This window comes from Schistocerca serialis, chromosome 1 (genome assembly GCF_023864345.2).
Source record: "Schistocerca serialis cubense isolate TAMUIC-IGC-003099 chromosome 1, iqSchSeri2.2, whole genome shotgun sequence".
Lineage (NCBI taxonomy): Eukaryota > Metazoa > Arthropoda > Insecta > Orthoptera > Acrididae > Schistocerca > Schistocerca serialis.
In genome coordinates, this window is record NC_064638.1 from 453305665 (window position 1) to 453324063 (window position 18399).

The 18399-nt window shown below is 38.5% G+C and overlaps 2 protein-coding genes across 3 annotated transcripts; one reads left to right on the forward strand and one right to left on the reverse strand.

Annotated features, from left to right (window-relative positions):
• Positions 1–906: 906 nt before the first annotated feature.
• On the reverse strand, positions 907–4093 carry LOC126473157 (lipoyltransferase 1, mitochondrial). 2 transcript variants are annotated; one of them, XM_050100033.1, is made up of 4 exons: positions 3402–4093; positions 3184–3291; positions 2435–2648; positions 907–2232 (listed from the first exon to the last, which is right to left on the reverse strand). In XM_050100033.1, the coding sequence occupies exons 1-4, from the start codon at positions 3945–3947 to the stop codon at positions 1841–1843; spliced, it is 1260 nt and encodes a 419-aa protein (XP_049955990.1). In that variant the 5' UTR covers positions 3948–4093; the 3' UTR covers positions 907–1840. The 2 variants fall into 2 exon arrangements, with proteins under 2 accessions (XP_049955990.1, XP_049955980.1); XM_050100023.1 differs by having other exon boundaries at positions 3184–3294.
• Positions 4094–4554: 461 nt separating this feature from the next.
• Positions 4555–11817, forward strand: LOC126473166 (cytochrome b-c1 complex subunit 7-like). Its single transcript, XM_050100047.1, has 4 exons — positions 4555–4668; positions 4754–4801; positions 8136–8305; positions 11610–11817. Exons 1-4 carry the CDS (start codon positions 4632–4634, stop codon positions 11685–11687), a joined length of 333 nt encoding a protein of 110 aa, XP_049956004.1. The 5' UTR covers positions 4555–4631; the 3' UTR covers positions 11688–11817.
• Positions 11818–18399: the final 6582 nt, after the last annotated feature.

Below are 18399 nucleotides of genomic sequence, written 5' to 3' on the forward strand. Positions count from 1 at the left end.
GCTGGTTTGTCATAATGGTGCTTTACTAGGCATGGTCCTATTGGGGGTGATGTGCCATTGCCTTCTATCAAGAGTAGTGTTCACGTGACAGATGATCATCAGATTTTAGAAATATTCGAGATGCAATACACACAAAAATTTGAATATAATTTTATTGTATTTTTTCTCTAGTCGATATAACATACTGAATATGTTCCATCTCACTCTATCTCTCTGATCCCTCTGCTCATGTCAATGCAATTTTTATATAACTATCTGTCAAACTGTATCCATAATGAAGATATTTACATATAAGATGTTACTGGTATTAAACCACGAGCTACCAAAATAAAACTACACATGAAATAAAGAAAAATACATTTCACAGGAAGAGTGCTAAAACAGCATACTGCCTTATCTTTTGTGGAGATGAACTGTTTAATTTGAGAAATGCAAATGGATATTGTAGTTTTAACTCTTAAGAAACCACTGCTCCCAATCTGATTTGTGATTATCCAGTTTCAAATGTGAGACATGTATGTGTACGTATTAGAAGTATAAGAACAATATGTCAAATCTCTGGTTGACAGAAGAGATATCAACAGGAAGATGTTTAAGGGGATCTACCAACACTAACACTTCAGGATCCAGTAGATATAGGTTCAAAGATTTCAGTCATTCTGCTCAATTTAGATATTTGGTAACTTAAGTAGTTTCACTATGGAGCACACCACATATGTAAAACTGAACATCATGCAGAATGTGTAATTTGTGTTGAGTTGAACTTAAATGCATATCATTTGCTGGGCAAAGATGGAAGGAATGTGTGGAAACATTTCCTCATTGTTCACTAATCGCAAATTAGTTGTTAAGAGTGGAGTGGTGGATAATTAGTTCCTACACTCTCACATAAAAAAGAAAACTAAATATAGAAAAATTAAAAACTTTACTTTTCATTCCAGTTGTTACAACTGCCTATATAGTTCTCAAACAGCACAGTACTTAAAATTAGCAATAGACATACATTTCTGTGTGCATATTATATCACAATGATTTTCAGTTCCTTACTTTAAAAGTTTTACATGCACTGACAAAACAGAAAAAACAAAAATATAATAAAAAGCAGTACATTAATAATCACATATAATTAACAAAGATTTGTTACAAAATAATAACTACAGTATACATACAAACCACAGAAAACTGTTTAACTAAGGCTTTTGATATGATGTATTCTTGTGAACTGTATTTCAACAGCCAAAAATAAAAATATTTAAAAACGAAAATGGGAATTCATAGGCATCCCACATACAATAACTCAAGGTGGCAATCACCAGAAAAAAACTAATCAACACATAATATACAAATATTTGAAGACAGCTACAAATCACAAAAATGGACAACTTTACATTACAGAAAAAGTTAAGTAGCCTGTAAAATAGGCCAGTCAGCAATAAATACATATATTAAGGCAGTGATATTTCTTAAATAGCAACCAACAGTCCTTTTTTCAGAAGGACTTAAGATTTTTATGTACAAGGAAAGCAATAACACTAAGCACCAGTTTAACACATCATCTGAATGAATTTTGAATAAATATTTTGTTACTATTTCAATTATTACAGTTCTTATGAAGCAAGAAGTTATGATACAGAATAGCAAAAATCGTGGAGAATCTAGACGAAGCAAAACCCACTGAATGAATTGTTTACAGCAATAACATTTTCACACAAAACATGATTTTTGTTCATATTATGATAACTTTTTCAAATAATATTTTACTCCAACTGAGAACAGTTGACAGTAGCAGGAAGTGAAAAAAGATTGTCTGTGGTACTACTAATTACAGTTACACAATTTTTCACATTGAATGTATAGCATGCTGCCTACGGTTCCCTAAAAAATCATTTTTTCCTACTGCTACTGTGTGTACCAGATCATTCTCATGAAACTTCATGGCCTGCAATGAATTTTCCAAAATGAAGACAGCTTCTTCAGAGAAACGCCTTCCCCTCAGTGATGTGACTACACGAGCTTCACCATGAAAACCATTAGCAGATTTAATGCCAGGTGGAACAGTCAGTGTCACGTTTTGAATAATGCCCTTTTCAACAAACAGTGTTATTTTTAATTCCTTGGTGCTTTCTCCAGTAGTTTCCTGACACACAGGAAACGACCGAGTTACCTCAAATTTTGGTGTCTTTCCATAGCACCAGTCCCAACTGGAAAATTCTTCTTTTATCTTTTCCAAACCTAAAAATAGAGACATATGTCACTACAAAATCATTGACAGTACTAAATTGAATTACACGAGTTTTTAAAAAATGGTGGCTATTCCTGAAAGTCAATTGCGGAAAAAGCTTAGGCTCTTAATTATAATTCTACAAGTAGTATGAATTCTTCAGACACTTAAACTTAACATTGTCTGAGAAACTTGCTGGTTAAAGTTCTATACCTGGAAACCAGGACTCTGTGGGATTAATCATCTGGAAACCACGTTGTTTAGAAATTTGCTCCTTTCCACCATCTTCAAATGTTATTGGACATGTTCTTAGATATTCCCATCCAATGGCAGAGAGCAATTTACCAATCTTGACTTGTCTGTTTATTTCACACAAGTTAATAATGGGAGCAGGCACACTCTTTGTTGCATTAGTTGATATTCCCATCTGTAGCAGAAAAAATATTGTTTAAAATATGACAAACATAAATATAAATTCTCTGAACCTATGCAGGTAGTGATGACACATACAGAAAAATAGTATCACAAACTACAAAATGCTATTCCCATCACAGAGTTGATGATGTGCATATTGAAAAGTGACAGGCACCTATTCCAACATTTTAAACAAATCAGAAAGCATGATAATACAGAGACAAGATAGGCCCAGAATTACATACAGTAAACTATAATAAGAGGAAGCGAGAATGTTCGAAAAACTTGCTCTTTATTATTGAGACTTTCCCCTCCCACTTATATGGTACGCTTTAAACCTGCAATGTTCTTCTCAATTTCCATAGTTAATAGCTTATACGGGTTGTAGATGGTTTGGTTCTACAAAGCAAAGTATCCATGACGAATTTTGTTTCAAATTTACCAGAACACACATTGCCTTAGCTATGTTTCAGAGACAAGATTATATAATTTCTGATAAACTAGTGCTGCAGAGAGAGAAAGAGAGAAACTGTCAATGGAAAACTTACGTCTTGTTTCAGGAGCGATTGCCGCAAGCTGATTTTGTTAACATCAACCAAGAGCGTGCAGTGGTGGTATGCATTTGGACGACCCAGTTTTGATGCTGTACCAGAGATCTGCTGTTAAGGTTAAGGAAGATACACAAATGTAACAATATTTATACTATCGTGAATTATTGCAAACATGGTGATTCTATCAGTTTGATAAATAAGCATTAAAAGGATACTTTGTAATTCTCTTCGACGATAACATCTTCTCTGGGAGATATCGAGGTTTCAATTCCCCATTCCCTGTACAGCGCTCTACTTATAATTTCAAGGTTGTTTCTTCGATTGTACTTATTTCTTGGTGTGAAAAAGGTAAGGTTCAGGTTGCCACGATCGTGATACACTGTGCCGCCTCCGCTGTTACGCCTCGCTAGTTCAACTCCCTGGTAAGACAGGTTTGCAGTGTTTGCTTCAAGCCATGGGTTTTGATGTCTCCCAATTACAACACATGGTGAATTACGCCACAAGAGCAAAACGTGGTGGTTGGTAAAATCGAAATTTTTGTACAGCCAATCCTCAAGAGCAAGATTAGTGAAAACGTCACTTGATTGAGAAATGAACACAGACTTCGTCACTGGTGAATTTTCTTCAGTCTTTTCAGATGCGCTTTTAGAGTAACTGTTCTTAAGCATACAACTGCTGAAGACACCAGAGCTGCTTCTCGAAAGAGAAACAAGAGAAAACTGGCTTGTCTTCAAAACATTCTTGCACAGAACAAGAGCCATTTTTTATCTTTTACAAAAAAACCTTAAGTCCTTCGTTACAAAGACAAGCGCTTCTAGTGTCTCGACACTTAGAATATTTACAATGGCAACAGCACACAATCCCAATGTTATGGTTTTAAGTCCACAACTACCTGGCGGACAGCAGAAGTTACTGTACGTCAGAGTCAGACGAACAAAGAGAAATCAGATGGTCGTGAAGAGTCTGCGTCTGGTGCAGCCACTTCCAAGTCTGATGCAGCGTGCAAATACGGTACCTGATTCCAAGACAGTCTCGAATGTCTTTTCGCATCCCTCTATGCAGTTCCAGATTGACAACTAAATCCAACTAAGTCCAACAAGTTCTACGAGTCTGCTCTGCGTCGAAATCCAAAGCACACTGGTTCCCACCGCCCACTCAGAAGTGTAGTAGCGCTTTACTAACAACTTTTCCGAAGGCTCACAAGAAACTGTACGCTGCGTTACGGAAGCACGTAGTTATATACTTGCCCCAATCAGGTTATCAGGGATGATAAGGAGTTCATCACACATTGAAAGCCATAGCAACAAGCACTCAAGCAGGAAGGATACAGATGGCAGCAGCTTCTGAGTTTGCTCATCACTTTTCGATTAGCGGTAGTGATCTGTATCGACTTCGGTATACTGCGATCCTAGGATATAGATCGACCTGTCTGTGCAAATTGCAAAATGGCTGCTGTAGGTTCGAGGAGTGTTGGGTTTATGGGTAAATCTCGAAAAATTGTATTTCATTGATGTAAAATTTGTGTATATGTCATGCAAATGAAAAGAACATTTAATTTTTGTTCCAGGCGCCGTACGAAAATGGGCGTATAATCTTTCAGGTTTCAATAAATATGGTAAGCCTCTGTTTATTCCTGACGAATAATGTGTAATTTATAAATAGTGCAGGGGACATTGTGCGCTGTGTCGGTTCTTTTCGGTTTTTGATGAGATCCATTTAACCTACACAATACCATTCAACTTATAAATATCGTGTCAGAGCCTTTTACGCAGTTAACGATTAACCTGAACAGTCAGACTTTTTGGGTACGATTTGTTGTGTTAAAAGTATGGGAGAAACATGACCTCTGCTAGTAAACATATTGCCCTTCGATTCTACGAAATTGCCACAAATAACAAAGTATTAATATGTATTGGTGAAATAAAAAGTTAATTTCTAATTGTGTGGCAGTAGTGTTCAACATATATCTCTCACGGTACTGAAGTTGTATATTGAGTTGTTTTGCAGTTAGACGTATGCTGAATACAAGCGTCCTTCAGTATCAAGCAATGGATTTTTTTTAATGGGTTGATTAGTTGTTATGTAGGCGTTACATGATACCCAATGAAATGTTCAAAATAAACCACTGTGCAATAGTTGAAAAGCTGTTCTTAAAAGCTTGGAGTCGTGTATTCCGTCGAACATTTGAGAAAGTGCTCCCCCTCTTCCCCTCATTCTCACCCACACCCTTTCTTTACACCACGAACACCTTCAACGTGACAGACTGGTTTTCCACATATTACATTTTCAAATCAAATGTAAGTTAGAATGAATAATATGTGTATGAGGCACCTTCTGTCACACATGCAGTAACATACAAATTATGACTTAAAATGTAAATTATTTAACTGGTAATGAAGCCCACAAAAACCTGAAAGTATTGCTCAGTAGTGGTAATGCCATATTAAAACAATAATTACACAGCTCAGGCTGTTCCCACTGCAAGTATCCCCCCCTTGAAATCTTGGTTAAGTTTTAAGGTGACAATTTGCTTGTGAGCAAAAGAGGTAAAGTACAGGATAAACTGAAGAAAATGTATTGCCACCTAAAGGGTTATGAGGTCTAAACTTTGGGCACAGTTTCATTATTCAGATGAATTTACCCATGTAATAGACGTATTACAGCAAACACCTGTGTATTGTATGCACAAACTAAGTAGGCACCATTTTCCATTTACAGATGCTTCCATCAGCTGCTGTGCCGAATGTCAACTTGATTTGCACATATAGTAGTTAGTGTACTGTTGTGAACTTTTGTACATAAATAAATTGGTTGTATACAGGGTGTTACAAAAAGGTACGGCCAAACTTTCAGGAAACATTCCTCACACACAAAGAAAGAAAATATGTTATGTGGACATATGTCCGGAAACACATACTTTCCATGTTAGAGCTCATTTTATTACTTCTCTTCAAATCACATTAATCATGGAATGGAAACACACAGCAACAGAACGTACCAGCATGACTTCAAACACTTTGTTACAGGAAATGTTCAAAATGTGCTCCGTTAGCGAGGATACGTGCATCCACCCTCCATCGCATGGAATCCCTGATGCAGTCCTGGAGAATGGTGTATTGTATCACAGCTGTCCACAACATGAGCACGAAGAGTCTCTACATTTGGTACCGGAGTTGCGTAGACAAGAGCTTTCAAATGCCCCCATAAATGAAAGTCAAGAGGGTTGAGGTCAGGAGAGCGTAGATGCCGTGGAATTGATCCACCTCTACCAATCCATCGGTCACCGAATCTGTTGTTGAGAAGCGTACGAACACTTCGACTGAAATGTGCAGGAGCTCCATCGTGCATGAACCACATACTGTGTCGTACTTGTAAAGATACATGTTCTAGCAGCACAGGTAGAGTATCCCGTATGAAATCATGCTAACGTGCTCCATTGAGCGAAGGTGGATGAAACTAAAATGAGCTCTAACATGGAAATTAAGCATTTCCAGACACATGTCCACATAACATCTTTTCTTTATTTGTGTGTGAGGAATGTTTCCTAAAAGTTTGGCCGTACCTTTCTGTAACACCCTGTATAGTTAAATCACATTGAGACTTTGGCAAATCAGCCTGTAATAGTCATGGGTAAGAAGACATTTGGATTGGTAATCAGCACCTAATCACATGACGAAACAAGGTCGGTGTTGACATGGCAGAGTAATATGTTTTTATCAATGTATGCAGTGCAACATAATTACATATTTGTTAGGTCTGTCTGCGCAGATAGCCATTAGAATCCCTTAAAGCAACATAGAATCTGTGGTACACAGCTTTGTTTATCATGTTTCCTGCTGGCAGATTTAAGAAGAGGGAACAGATGCAGCAATCCTTGCCACCACAAAGACTGCCAGGGTGTGAGAAGTTGTGCTGGGGAACAAGCCATGCCTTGCCTGTCCACAACTCTGGCACCATAAACTGCATTTAATGCATTTTCATCAAATGTATTGACATTTAATTTCCATCACATCAACTCAGTTTTTATTAGTATTTTGTTGTTTAGCACCATCTACTATTAATATCTGACTTACTACATACTGTATGACTTCTTTCCTCATAAGGTGTGGTTTGACCCTATCAATACCAGATGTTAGCTTTGACCCACGAGACAATGATATTGTGGTGTGTGACGTCATATGAGCACAACAGAGAGAGAATGGAACACACTCAGTATTTATGCGCAGTGGTTAGACACTGGACTCGCATTCGGGAGGACGACGGTTCAATCCCGCGTCCGGCCATCCTGATTTAGGTTTTCCGTGATTTCCCTAAATCGCTCCAGGCAAATGCCGGGATGGTTCCTTTCAAAGGGCACGGCCGACTTCCTTCCCCGTCCTTCCCTAATCAGATGAGACCGATGACCTCGCTGTCTGGTCTCCTTCCCCGAAACAACCAACCAACCATCAGTATTTATTTTACTTCTGTAGCCTCTACAATGTAGATTGTGACACTGCTCAGTAGTGCAGCCTGAGATCTAGGTTAAGTTGGACTGAGAGCTGTCAGAGTCAACAAATGTGTGTACCGTATCTTCGTGTGTAATGACATCATCCCTTTGTGTCGCTAGGTTAGGCCGGAAGACTCATATTTCACACATACTGGATTTTGAGGTGTAGTTTGTCTGAGATTTTTGTTATTAAATATCATTTAAAGAGCAAGAGGACAGAGTATTTCTGATGAAGCTATCTGTATTTTAGAGGATTCAGTGCAGGTCATGAAGTTTCATGACAAGGGCCTGGTAGACACAGTAGGCCAGAAGTTTCTAATTATGGTCACTGCTCTCAAGGTTTCACTCAGATTGTTGGAGTTATTCTGTATTTTACATGTTTGATCTTTTGGGCAACAAAAATTATATTCCTGAATGAAATCTGATAAGTAAGATTGTGTGACCAATGAGACTAATTTAACAGGCTTACACTATGATGACTGCTTGGATGAGTTGAACCCAGATGTGGCTGAAGCACTGAGACGATTGCCAGACAGCATAAAAGATGAAAGGAACTTCCGTATAAACCGTGCTCTGCACCTGTCAATGATAAAGAAGTATCTCCCAAAGGAAGAATGGACAAAATATGAAGAGGTAAGAACAAGGGAAGCTGTGTGAGAGTAATAGCACAAAACTTTAGATTAAACAATCTATTTGCATCCTTTTCATTCTTTAGTTTTAAAGAATTAAGGCTCCCTATTATAAGCAATTGTAGCTCATTTTCTTATTTTGCAGGCAAACTTTACTACAATTGACATTAGTTTCTATAAATATTTGAAATTACAACTGATGTTAGTTTGCTGCCCTGTCTAAGAATGCTGTTCTTGCATTAGCAACTAAAATATTTTACCCTATTTGAAAACTTTCACTTGTATGTAATGGTTTTCAGACCATTGAAAGTGTGGGTTAGATTGTGTATAGCAGCTTTCAGGTCAGCGAAAGTTTGTCATGCTTACCATGCAACGGCTTCAGACGGGTTAAATGTATCTGCAGAGATTTAGTATGTACATGATCATTCCTTCCCTACCTAATCGTAATGTTATTATTTGGGAAGAGCATTCCCCCCCCCCCATAAAGTCACAGACATCTCAGAACAAATTATTGAAATTGGGGTTTAAGTGCACTTCAGCAGCTCTTCCTCTGCATGCTGCTCTAGGTAATTTGTGTCCATTAGTCACAGCCAATGGAGTAACTGTATACTGTATGCAGTGAGAATCGCTGTACCCAGTAACTAGTTTCGGCAGAAGATACTTGCTGATTACTTTTATTTTCAGCATGGGTAGTGCAAAATTGATGATCACTGATCTGACTATTGTGGATTATAGTGTTTGTTGCTGTTTTTTGGGTGAATTTCTTGTATTATGACAGGATTTCTCAGGTGTTGTTTTGTGTTCCAGTGTTATAGTTTGGTTTTGAGTTGTTGAAGCCAGTGAAAGCGATTGTAAGATGTGATGATGGACTGTGCTGTGCATAGACTGAGGTATGGGTTAGGTTGGACTGTTACAGTCTGTTGACTTAGCGAAGCCAATACATGTGATGGAGGGAAACTAGTTGTGGTGATGGATTGATGTGTAGCGCAGCCCAGTGATGGTTTCCAAAATGTGTGTGTGTGGGGGGGGGGGGGGGGGGAGGAATTGCACCAATTTTGAGGTTACAGTTACACAGGAACCTAAGAGTACAGTTTATATTTTACAGGATATTCTATTTTATATGACAATGTTCTGCATGTTGTATTCCATTATACTGCCATGTAATTTCAGGCTCTCCATGTTATGATGAACACTATTTTCTCATTGGTTGTGCCATCTTGTCTAATCGTCTGACTCATCACTCATTATGTTCACTTCCTACCATTCACTACATTAATGGATACCAACTGCAACATGCAACACAAAAGCCACAGACACTGTAAATGCAGTTTTATCATAATTAGTACCAGCCATGATGACACATAAAAAAACACAATGGGTGATAAGAAACTAAGATTGCTAAGCCTTGCAGTGAAATGTATACATTTTATTTCATACAACCAATACAGCCAACTGGTAGCCCAGACAATATGTTATTTTTCAACCTAGTCTCCATATTGGTTTAGGCACATGTTGCTTCGTGGAATGAATTTGAATAGACGCTCCTTCTAAAAATCCTGTTCTCCCCCCCGCATGCTCAGCCATATTGTCGCAGAGTATTACCTCCATGTCTAAAGGAAATTTTTGGCCTCCTACAAGCTCCTTCGAGTGAGGAAAAGGTGAAAGTTGCTGGGAGTGAAGTCTGGGCTGTAGGGAGAGTGGTCGATGACATTCTATTGAAACTACTTCAACAGAATGATGGTCTTCCTGACTGTGTGAGGTTCTGTATTGTTGTGAAGAAAGATGCCCCCTTCGGTGAGAAGTACTGGCTGTTTCCGCCGGATTGCTTAGCACAAGCGTGTCCTGGTCTTGCGGTGTCATTTATCCTGGTTTTGCGGAGTCACTTAGCAGTCACTGTCTCCCCGCTTTCCAAAACTACATGACACCCACGCTCTTCCAGAGCATTGTGATCATCACCTTCCTACCAGGTAATGCCATCTTAAACTTATTTATCTTTGAAGAGGAGGGTTTTCCACTCCACTAACAACCACTTACCTGTGGGTAGTGGATCCACATTTCATTACTGGCGACAATGTGGCAAAGAAAACTGTTTCCCTCTGTGGAGAACTATAACAGAAGTTGCAGGCTTGACCATCATGGGCTTATCCCATTGTTGGTTGGTCAGATTTTGTGAAACACATTGGGAACAAACTTTCCATTACTGCGGAATATCATAAACAATGTGACAAACACTTCCAAATGACATACCCAGTACTACTGTCATACACTGTAACACGATCTTCCTGTTGAATCAGCTCTTCTCAAATCTGTTGATGCTGTGCTGGACTACTGCAATCCTTGTCAGTGACATTTATTCTACTGTCTGCAAACTTTCAACACCGTTCTGCAACATGCTGCTAAGACATTACCGTCTCTCTACAAACCTCTACCAGCTGCCGGTGAATTTCAGGTGCAGTTACATGTTTGCCCACAGAAATTGAATAACTGAGCGGATTTCTTTGCAAGACCAGTTTTCCAAGTGGGTAACATTTTCTATTTACCTACAACTACTGGGGAATGTAAATGGTGGATGGCAGAAACTCTGCTCAGTTGCCAAGTGTATGTATCAGAATTCTGCACAGTTACTAATTTCTCCATAACACACAAAATTCCTGGAATATTGGCCTCATAACCTTAGTTTATGATCAGCACTTTTTCTTTCTGGAGGTTAAATGAATGAAAGTGTTCCTTTCAGAAGGTTGTGGCACGTTTCCTGCTGCATCCTTGTCCTATACAAAGTAATGATCCTGATTGGATACCATACGAAAGCGCTGGCATGTTGATAGACACACAAACATACACACCAAATTCAAGCTTTCGCAACCAACGGTTGCTTCATCAGGAAAGAGGGAAGGAGAGGGAAAGACGAAAGGATGTGGGTTTTAAGGGAGAGGGTAAGGAGTCATTCCAATCCCGGGAGCGGAAAGACTTACCTTAGGGGGAAAAAAGGTCAGGTATACACTCGCGTGCACACACACACACACACACACATCCATCCGCACATACACAGACACAAACAGTCATTTGTAAAGGCAAAGAGTTTGGGCCAAAAATGTCTGCTTGTGTCTGTGTATTAATAGGTACAACAATTGCAAAGTTTTTAGAGTAATATGAATAACAATTTTTATTCTGGTCTCTCATACATTGTTGAAGCAAATAGTAAATATTATGCAGTCGTTCCTATACTAACAAGTTTTCATTGTAAGGTTGTGTGATGATAGATCACCCACATTATTATTTAATAAACTAATATAAAAATTATTTTACAGGATAATAAGTACCTTCAGCCTTACCTTCAAGAAGTCATAAAAGAAAGACTAGAAAAAGAAGAATGGAACAAAAAGTGAATATGAATCACTAGCAGAGAAAATGAGGCACATTTTTAGTGCCTGTACTGTTTGGTTATTTATAGCATGAAAGGCTCATCAAATGTTGTGAATATGCTGTACATATTAGCGTAATAAATTACCAAATTTACCTGTGTGTTACATTGTTCGAAGGTGTACGCCTGTTCTGGGCTAATGTCTAGATCATAGCCAGTAGCAATCACATTTGGTGTTTCTCTACTGCTCATGAGTTGGCAACATGTCAGTTTCACTAATGGGCTCATACTTTCATGTAACCAGTGAGAGGCAACAAAAGAGAAAGTGAATTTGTAGTGCCAATATAGAAACCATCCTCTTCTTCGATATTGTCACAGATAGTTTACTCTTTTTTTCTGAATATGTGTTTTTTGAATTTGTGGTGATATTGGGACCTAATAATTCAGTTTCAGCAGACAAATATTGTTGACATACAGTATCATGAATATCATTGTTGCACACGTGTGAAGTGGTGAATATGTTACAAATTATGAGGTTATGATTAGGATGGAATGGAGCCAGTGAATGTGAAAGCTAAAATACCTGGTTGTTGTGACAGTCTGATCAGTAGCTTAGCATCATGCCAAGGTTAGGTTGGAATGAGAAATTAAATTAATGATCTTTGTTGCCACACATATTTATTTCTTCCGAATATGCCATGAATTACATGGTTGTGGTTAGGTTGGATTGTAATAGTACCACTTAAATTAATAATCTTGGTTGTAAAAATATTTACCTGTTTCTTCCGAATGTGTTAAGTTTTTGGAGGTTATGAGAATATGACAATATTCCTTCAAAAATATGTCATTTGCCCACTGCTGTCTCATTGGCTGCATAGAACCGGCACCTGATGCTCCCACTTTTCTACCTGTCATACCTCACGGTGAGCACAGACAACATGCTGCTCGACACACGTAAGTACCCCCTGGTACTGGTCTTGGTTTGAACCACAGTTCAGTTTTTCAGTGAAAAAGTAAAGCTGAGTGCAAAGAACTGTTACAATACTGTTGTCTTTTAATATAAATTATAGTATTGGTGGTATATACTTGCTTTCCTCCCACTGTTGAACCGATTCAGCCAGTTATTGGGGCTGTTTGATGTGGAATCTGACCTGCATTGCAATTTTGCATTTTTCATTTTCACAGATCATTGCCAAAGGAGCAACAGAAAGGTCATAGAGTGAACTAGGGTTGAAATGTGGATGTTTGGAATTGCAGTCTTATGGGTTAATGATGGGAGAACTTAAAAAGTCCTTGGCTTTCTGTAAGCAAACAAGAAGCAAATTTCTCTATGCACTCATATTCCTGACACACATCAATAAAGACATAAAACAAATGATGCACATTAATCTTATGGTTTCACTTTAAAAATTCAGTGTTGTTTCTCCTCGCCGTGGAGTTTATCGCCAAAGGATGGAGTTAATAGACTTAGTTCCAATCATGCAAGTTTACATTTTATATGCATATCATTTTGTAAATTGTATCACACTTCAAAACATATTCTGTTTTAATATAGTCATTATAATAATGTGGCCTAACAATGAGGAGGATTTTATTCACATTCCATTCTTATTAGAAATAGTAAATCTGACTAAATTGAAATTTACTCTTCATGTGGAGTGCTAGAGTCATTACATTGATTACAGTAAAACACTATAAGGATGAGAGCAAACTTAAAATGTGTATGAAGCATTATCAGTATCACGCACACACACACACACACACACACACACACACACACACACACACACACACTCTCAGAGAGAGAGAGAGAGAGAGAGAGAGAGAGAGAAACCTAACCGAGTTCTGCGATCGCCACATATACATACTGACTGGATTCATAGCACTGCCTGCAGAGAAAACTCTTGATTTTTTGAGACGTGCAGGAGAAAGATAATGTTTCTGTCAGTGTTTCCCCATCACTTCCTAGAATGACAATGTAATACTAAAATCTGGTACTTCTGGAGGCCAGTGATGATGTGTTCTTTAAATTTATATTTGATACTTCTAGATATGTGACCATGTAGGACCCACTGAAAACCATAGCATGACACTCGAAATTATTACAGAATCTCATCTTTCTTCACAATGAAAAATTTCCCCTACAGTATTATCACATTGCTTACAATCAGTGCATCACAGGATTAGGGTCTTTTTAAACAATTCCATATCTCTGAAAATTCTGTTCAGTGCTTGGTGCATGTTGAACTAGTGTTGAAGTCATCAAATAAAGAAGCTTCATAGTCACTTTAAAGGAGGCTTCAGGAGATATCATTCCACTTGTGATGACATGAGCCTGACCGCTAAACCATAATCATCTTATAGGTGCGTTCTTGGATGAACAGTAGCTTGGGGCAGCTACACAAAAAATTGGCCTTATCTGCAAGTCTTTTAAAGTTTGTAAAGCACTTTAATTCACTCAGTACACTGCTGCCCTGATGACAGGCTTGGACCTGGTGTTAATTTTCATGTGCCGAAATTTGCACTTGGCTTTAAGTTTTACTGTGAACAAATGGCTCGATATAGTGCAGTGCCAGTCATATCAAATTTAAATTCGTTTCTCTCTGCATTCTAAGAGTGGCACATGACATTTTTATTCCTTATATTGTGTGTTTAAGGCCTTTTGCTGAGAGGAAATTCATACAATTTTTAAGATTTCGATAGACATTGTAATTCCCATCTCATAGCATCAGAACATAGAGGCAAATCACGATCACAATAAGAATTCAGGAGATAGGGACACCAGATGCATGAGATAGGAATGTGACATGGGCACCAGCACTGGCAATTTCATGTAGCACATGATGATGAAGACATGGAGGAGTGTATTGGGAAGGAATAACTTACAGGACAGGGGCATTACTTAGAAGAAGGTGTGGTTTCAGGGTGAGTGAAGTAAGATTAATGGAGCAGGGTGCGTGTGTGCGTGTGTGTGTGTGTGTGTGAGAGAGAGAGAGAGAGAGAGAGAGAGAGAGAGAGAGAGACAGACAGGGATCTAGCAGAGACTAATGCCTGGTGTTACAGGAATGATAAATTATAACATTCTTTCATAATTGTGGAAATAGAGTTTGCGAAATTTTGTGCAGAAAATTCCTGCAACTTGTAGGAGAAAAAGAATTCATGGGAAAAGTAATCACATATTGAAATGGTTAACCCTAGAACACTAAGGGGGTGGGGGATGTTACATTGTTAGTAAACCATTGTAAAGTTTACCTTTTATGCAAAGGAAGCCATAATCTACAGGTTATGCATTAGTTAATTACCATTATTAAGTCTCCAGTGATATGTTACACACCAAATTAAGTACATAATTTCCTGTTTTGTACTAAACTGCCATCGTAAATTTTATGAGAACTTTGTAATTTAGAGTTAAATGTTAAGTCACATAGTTTGTATGTCATATGTATGTTAATTACCAAAGTGTTAAATAATATCAAAGTGCTACACTACTAACTGTAACAAACATCACAGTGCATACTTTACACATACTTAGGAAGAACGTGATTCACCAATTTTATACTCTACATGTTTTATGTCACATGTGATTCACAATTAAGAGTCAGATTACTATGAAACAAAGATTCCAAAACAGCTTGTCGTAGATCAGCATATGTATCACTTCACACCTTTCAGAAATTGCAGAAATGCACTCTGTTTCTGCAAAAGAAACATATAACACAGATGTGAGGTGTCACTGTGAGCTAAGTGTAGTGTGTTTGACTACTAATAAAAATGACCTGGGACCCAGATAATGTTGTTTTGAGTAAATGTTAGCAGCAGTAGGAGCCAAAGACTTCTGGTACAAGAAGTCAGTATTAGTCTTTCACCAGTTTTGAGAAAGAGGGCAAAGGAATGGGCATAGGTACAAAGAACGCTGTGGTCCATAGGTCGAAGAATTAGTAATGACCAGTGGCACAAGAGATCAAAAGGCAATGGACACCACAACATTAAAGAGACATAATGTGTATCCATAGACATGGGGCACTGTCATTGTAAATGTGTTGTCATGATCTCTCTCTTGGCAAAAGAGGAGTAATGTTCGCTGCATCCAGGAATATTTTTGAATAAGCCCCACGTGCTACATTCTAATTGGTGAACACCACAGGAAGCTCAGCATTCATTTGCTGGGTACAAGCCCTGTTGAAAGGGTGAGGACTGATGAGCACCACCAGTCCTCTGTAACCATAAGCTCTTGGCAGGCTTCAACAGCTGCCATGTGGCATGGTGTTGGAACATTGTATCAAGGAATGTGGACCTTGCCCTAACTGCCCAGATCGTAAAGCTAGTAAAACCTCTATTAAAAAAACATTGATATCAAGATATGCTGTGCACTGATGAGGTGCATGACTGTTGAGGTGGAACAGTCATTAGTAGGGAAACTGCCACACCTCAGTTGTATAAGGCTTCACTAGGAAAGTGGGGCTATGTCTGAGTGGACACTTACATCCCTAGCTGCTTGTGGGACTATGGTAGAACCTTCAAACTTTTCTCTTTTAACTCACATTGGAATGGGTGTACTACTGATGGGTATCAATGCCCAATCTAACTAAAGGGTTTGAGTTGGCAGTCTCGATACAGGATTTCATTCACACCCTTTTGTTTCTTGTAACAAAAATGCATACTGCTAGTCAGAATGTGCGTTTTAATACTTGAAAGGAAAGAAAGCAACTTTGAAGAAGTTTCACTTTTCTACATTCAAAAGCATTTAGAGGTCACTGCTGCCGTTTTAAAATCTGTAGAGTGATTGCAAAACAGTAGACTGTTGGTTGAAACTTCTAGTTCCCAACAAGTAATGAACCTCTAGAAAGATATATGCCTGAGGGAATATGCAATCAAAACGGAGCTACACAACTGCTTGAACTACAGCAAGGTGTGTCAAAAAACGTTCACTGCTTATTGACATTTAAATATTGGTAATTGGTTCTTCAGTGGGACACTCTTTGACCATAGAATGTGGACTTTTCATAGCCGTGAGCTTCCTTATGAATAAAGGAATGTTTGACACCCTCTAACTCCCTCTGAATGCCAATTTATCTGAGGTCCCAGAAATATTAATTGCATTTAGCCCTAGACCCTGTCACAGAGAAAATACACAATGGAAATATAGCTACCAGACTTCATTTTGATCGAGCAGGGATAGAACTTTACTGAAGGCTTCCTAATAACTTTCTCTTACTGGGTACACAACGTTAGTGATCACAGTAGGGGGGAAGACATGCTAGTATGCACCGCAGGGAAAAGTTTAATGAAATTGATGCTTAAAGGACAGTTATTCATAAAGTGGAGTGTATGCCTGGAAGTCATTAAACATGGAACATGTATAAAATTCTAACACCATGGTTCTGTAAGGGTCAGCTGTACTAATCATCATTCAGCAAGAAGCAGGTTGGCTCAGGGACACAACATGAACACTCGTGCTCACACACAAAGATTCAACACATTCACACAATAACTGAAGATAATAGTCAGTATATTCTAGCAAAAGTTGAGTCGTCAAAACTGACATGTGAATTGCAGTGGAAAGGAACATGCAGCTCAGTTGGGATCACAATATGTACATGAATCATGAATGGGTGAGCAACAGGTTAGGCCCTATCTGAATTGGTTAAATGCTAGCAAAATAATCATCATGAGAACCCCCATAATGTTTCTGACAGCTGAATTTAAAGATACAAAAAGTTTTTAACTCGAGAAATCTGAACTAACTTTCACCCAAAGTCACAGAAACGGCACATTACGAGCTCAGCGGCTCTTCTGCGACTGACTGCCCCTGTACAGAACCCAGTCTGCCTTGCTTCCCTCCTCAGAGATCGAAAAAACTTGGAGGAGGCAAACTGACCAACCAACAAGATGAATTTATCAGTTGTACCAGGTGCCTTCTCCAATCAGAAAACAGGAGAGACATCACCTGCTTCCAGCTGTGCAACATTTTCCATTGGTTCAATGACTAAAATTTGAACAAACACTTGCTTTGTGTATGGGTCTGAAGGAACCAATTGAGAGGTCGCCCATTAATAAAGCCCATGCAGATAAATCCCTGTTCGTGTGGCACCTCAAACCAATTTCAAAAATCAAAGTCAATTGCCAGCTGTAAAGCTGAACCAAGAAAGTACACCTAAATTCACCAAGTTGCATATGTTTGCCATTACATCCACATTCATTCAATCCAGCAATCATCCATGTTTAGGAAAGGTGATTACAAGTACATGGTATGCTGAATATCAAATGTAATAAAAATGAAAATAAAATATATTCAGTTAGGTTTCCTTCACTTAAACATGGCAACAGCGACTCATCAGTTGCAACTAGCAGTGAAGAGGTTGGAGGAGTGGGTTGCAAAGACGTTTTACATTTTCCGTAAATAAGAGAGAGAGAGAGAGAGTGTGTGTGTGTGTGTGTGTGTGTGTGTGTGTGTGTGTGTGTGAATTTTAATTGATTGGCAGCTCCATGGCATGTTGTGTGCACCACGACCAAATAGTGGATAGAATTGGAAGGAAAATCAGCATTGGCCGTATTTTGTTGTTTTATTGTCAGCAAAATCAATTTTCGGTCACTTAGTGACCATCGTCAGTGCTGTAATATACAATTAAAATTGGTAGGCACTGGTATCAAGCTATAACCACAAGCTTAGAGCGATGAGAATGGTCACTAAGTGACCGAAAATTGATTTTGCTGACAATAAAACAACAAAATATGGC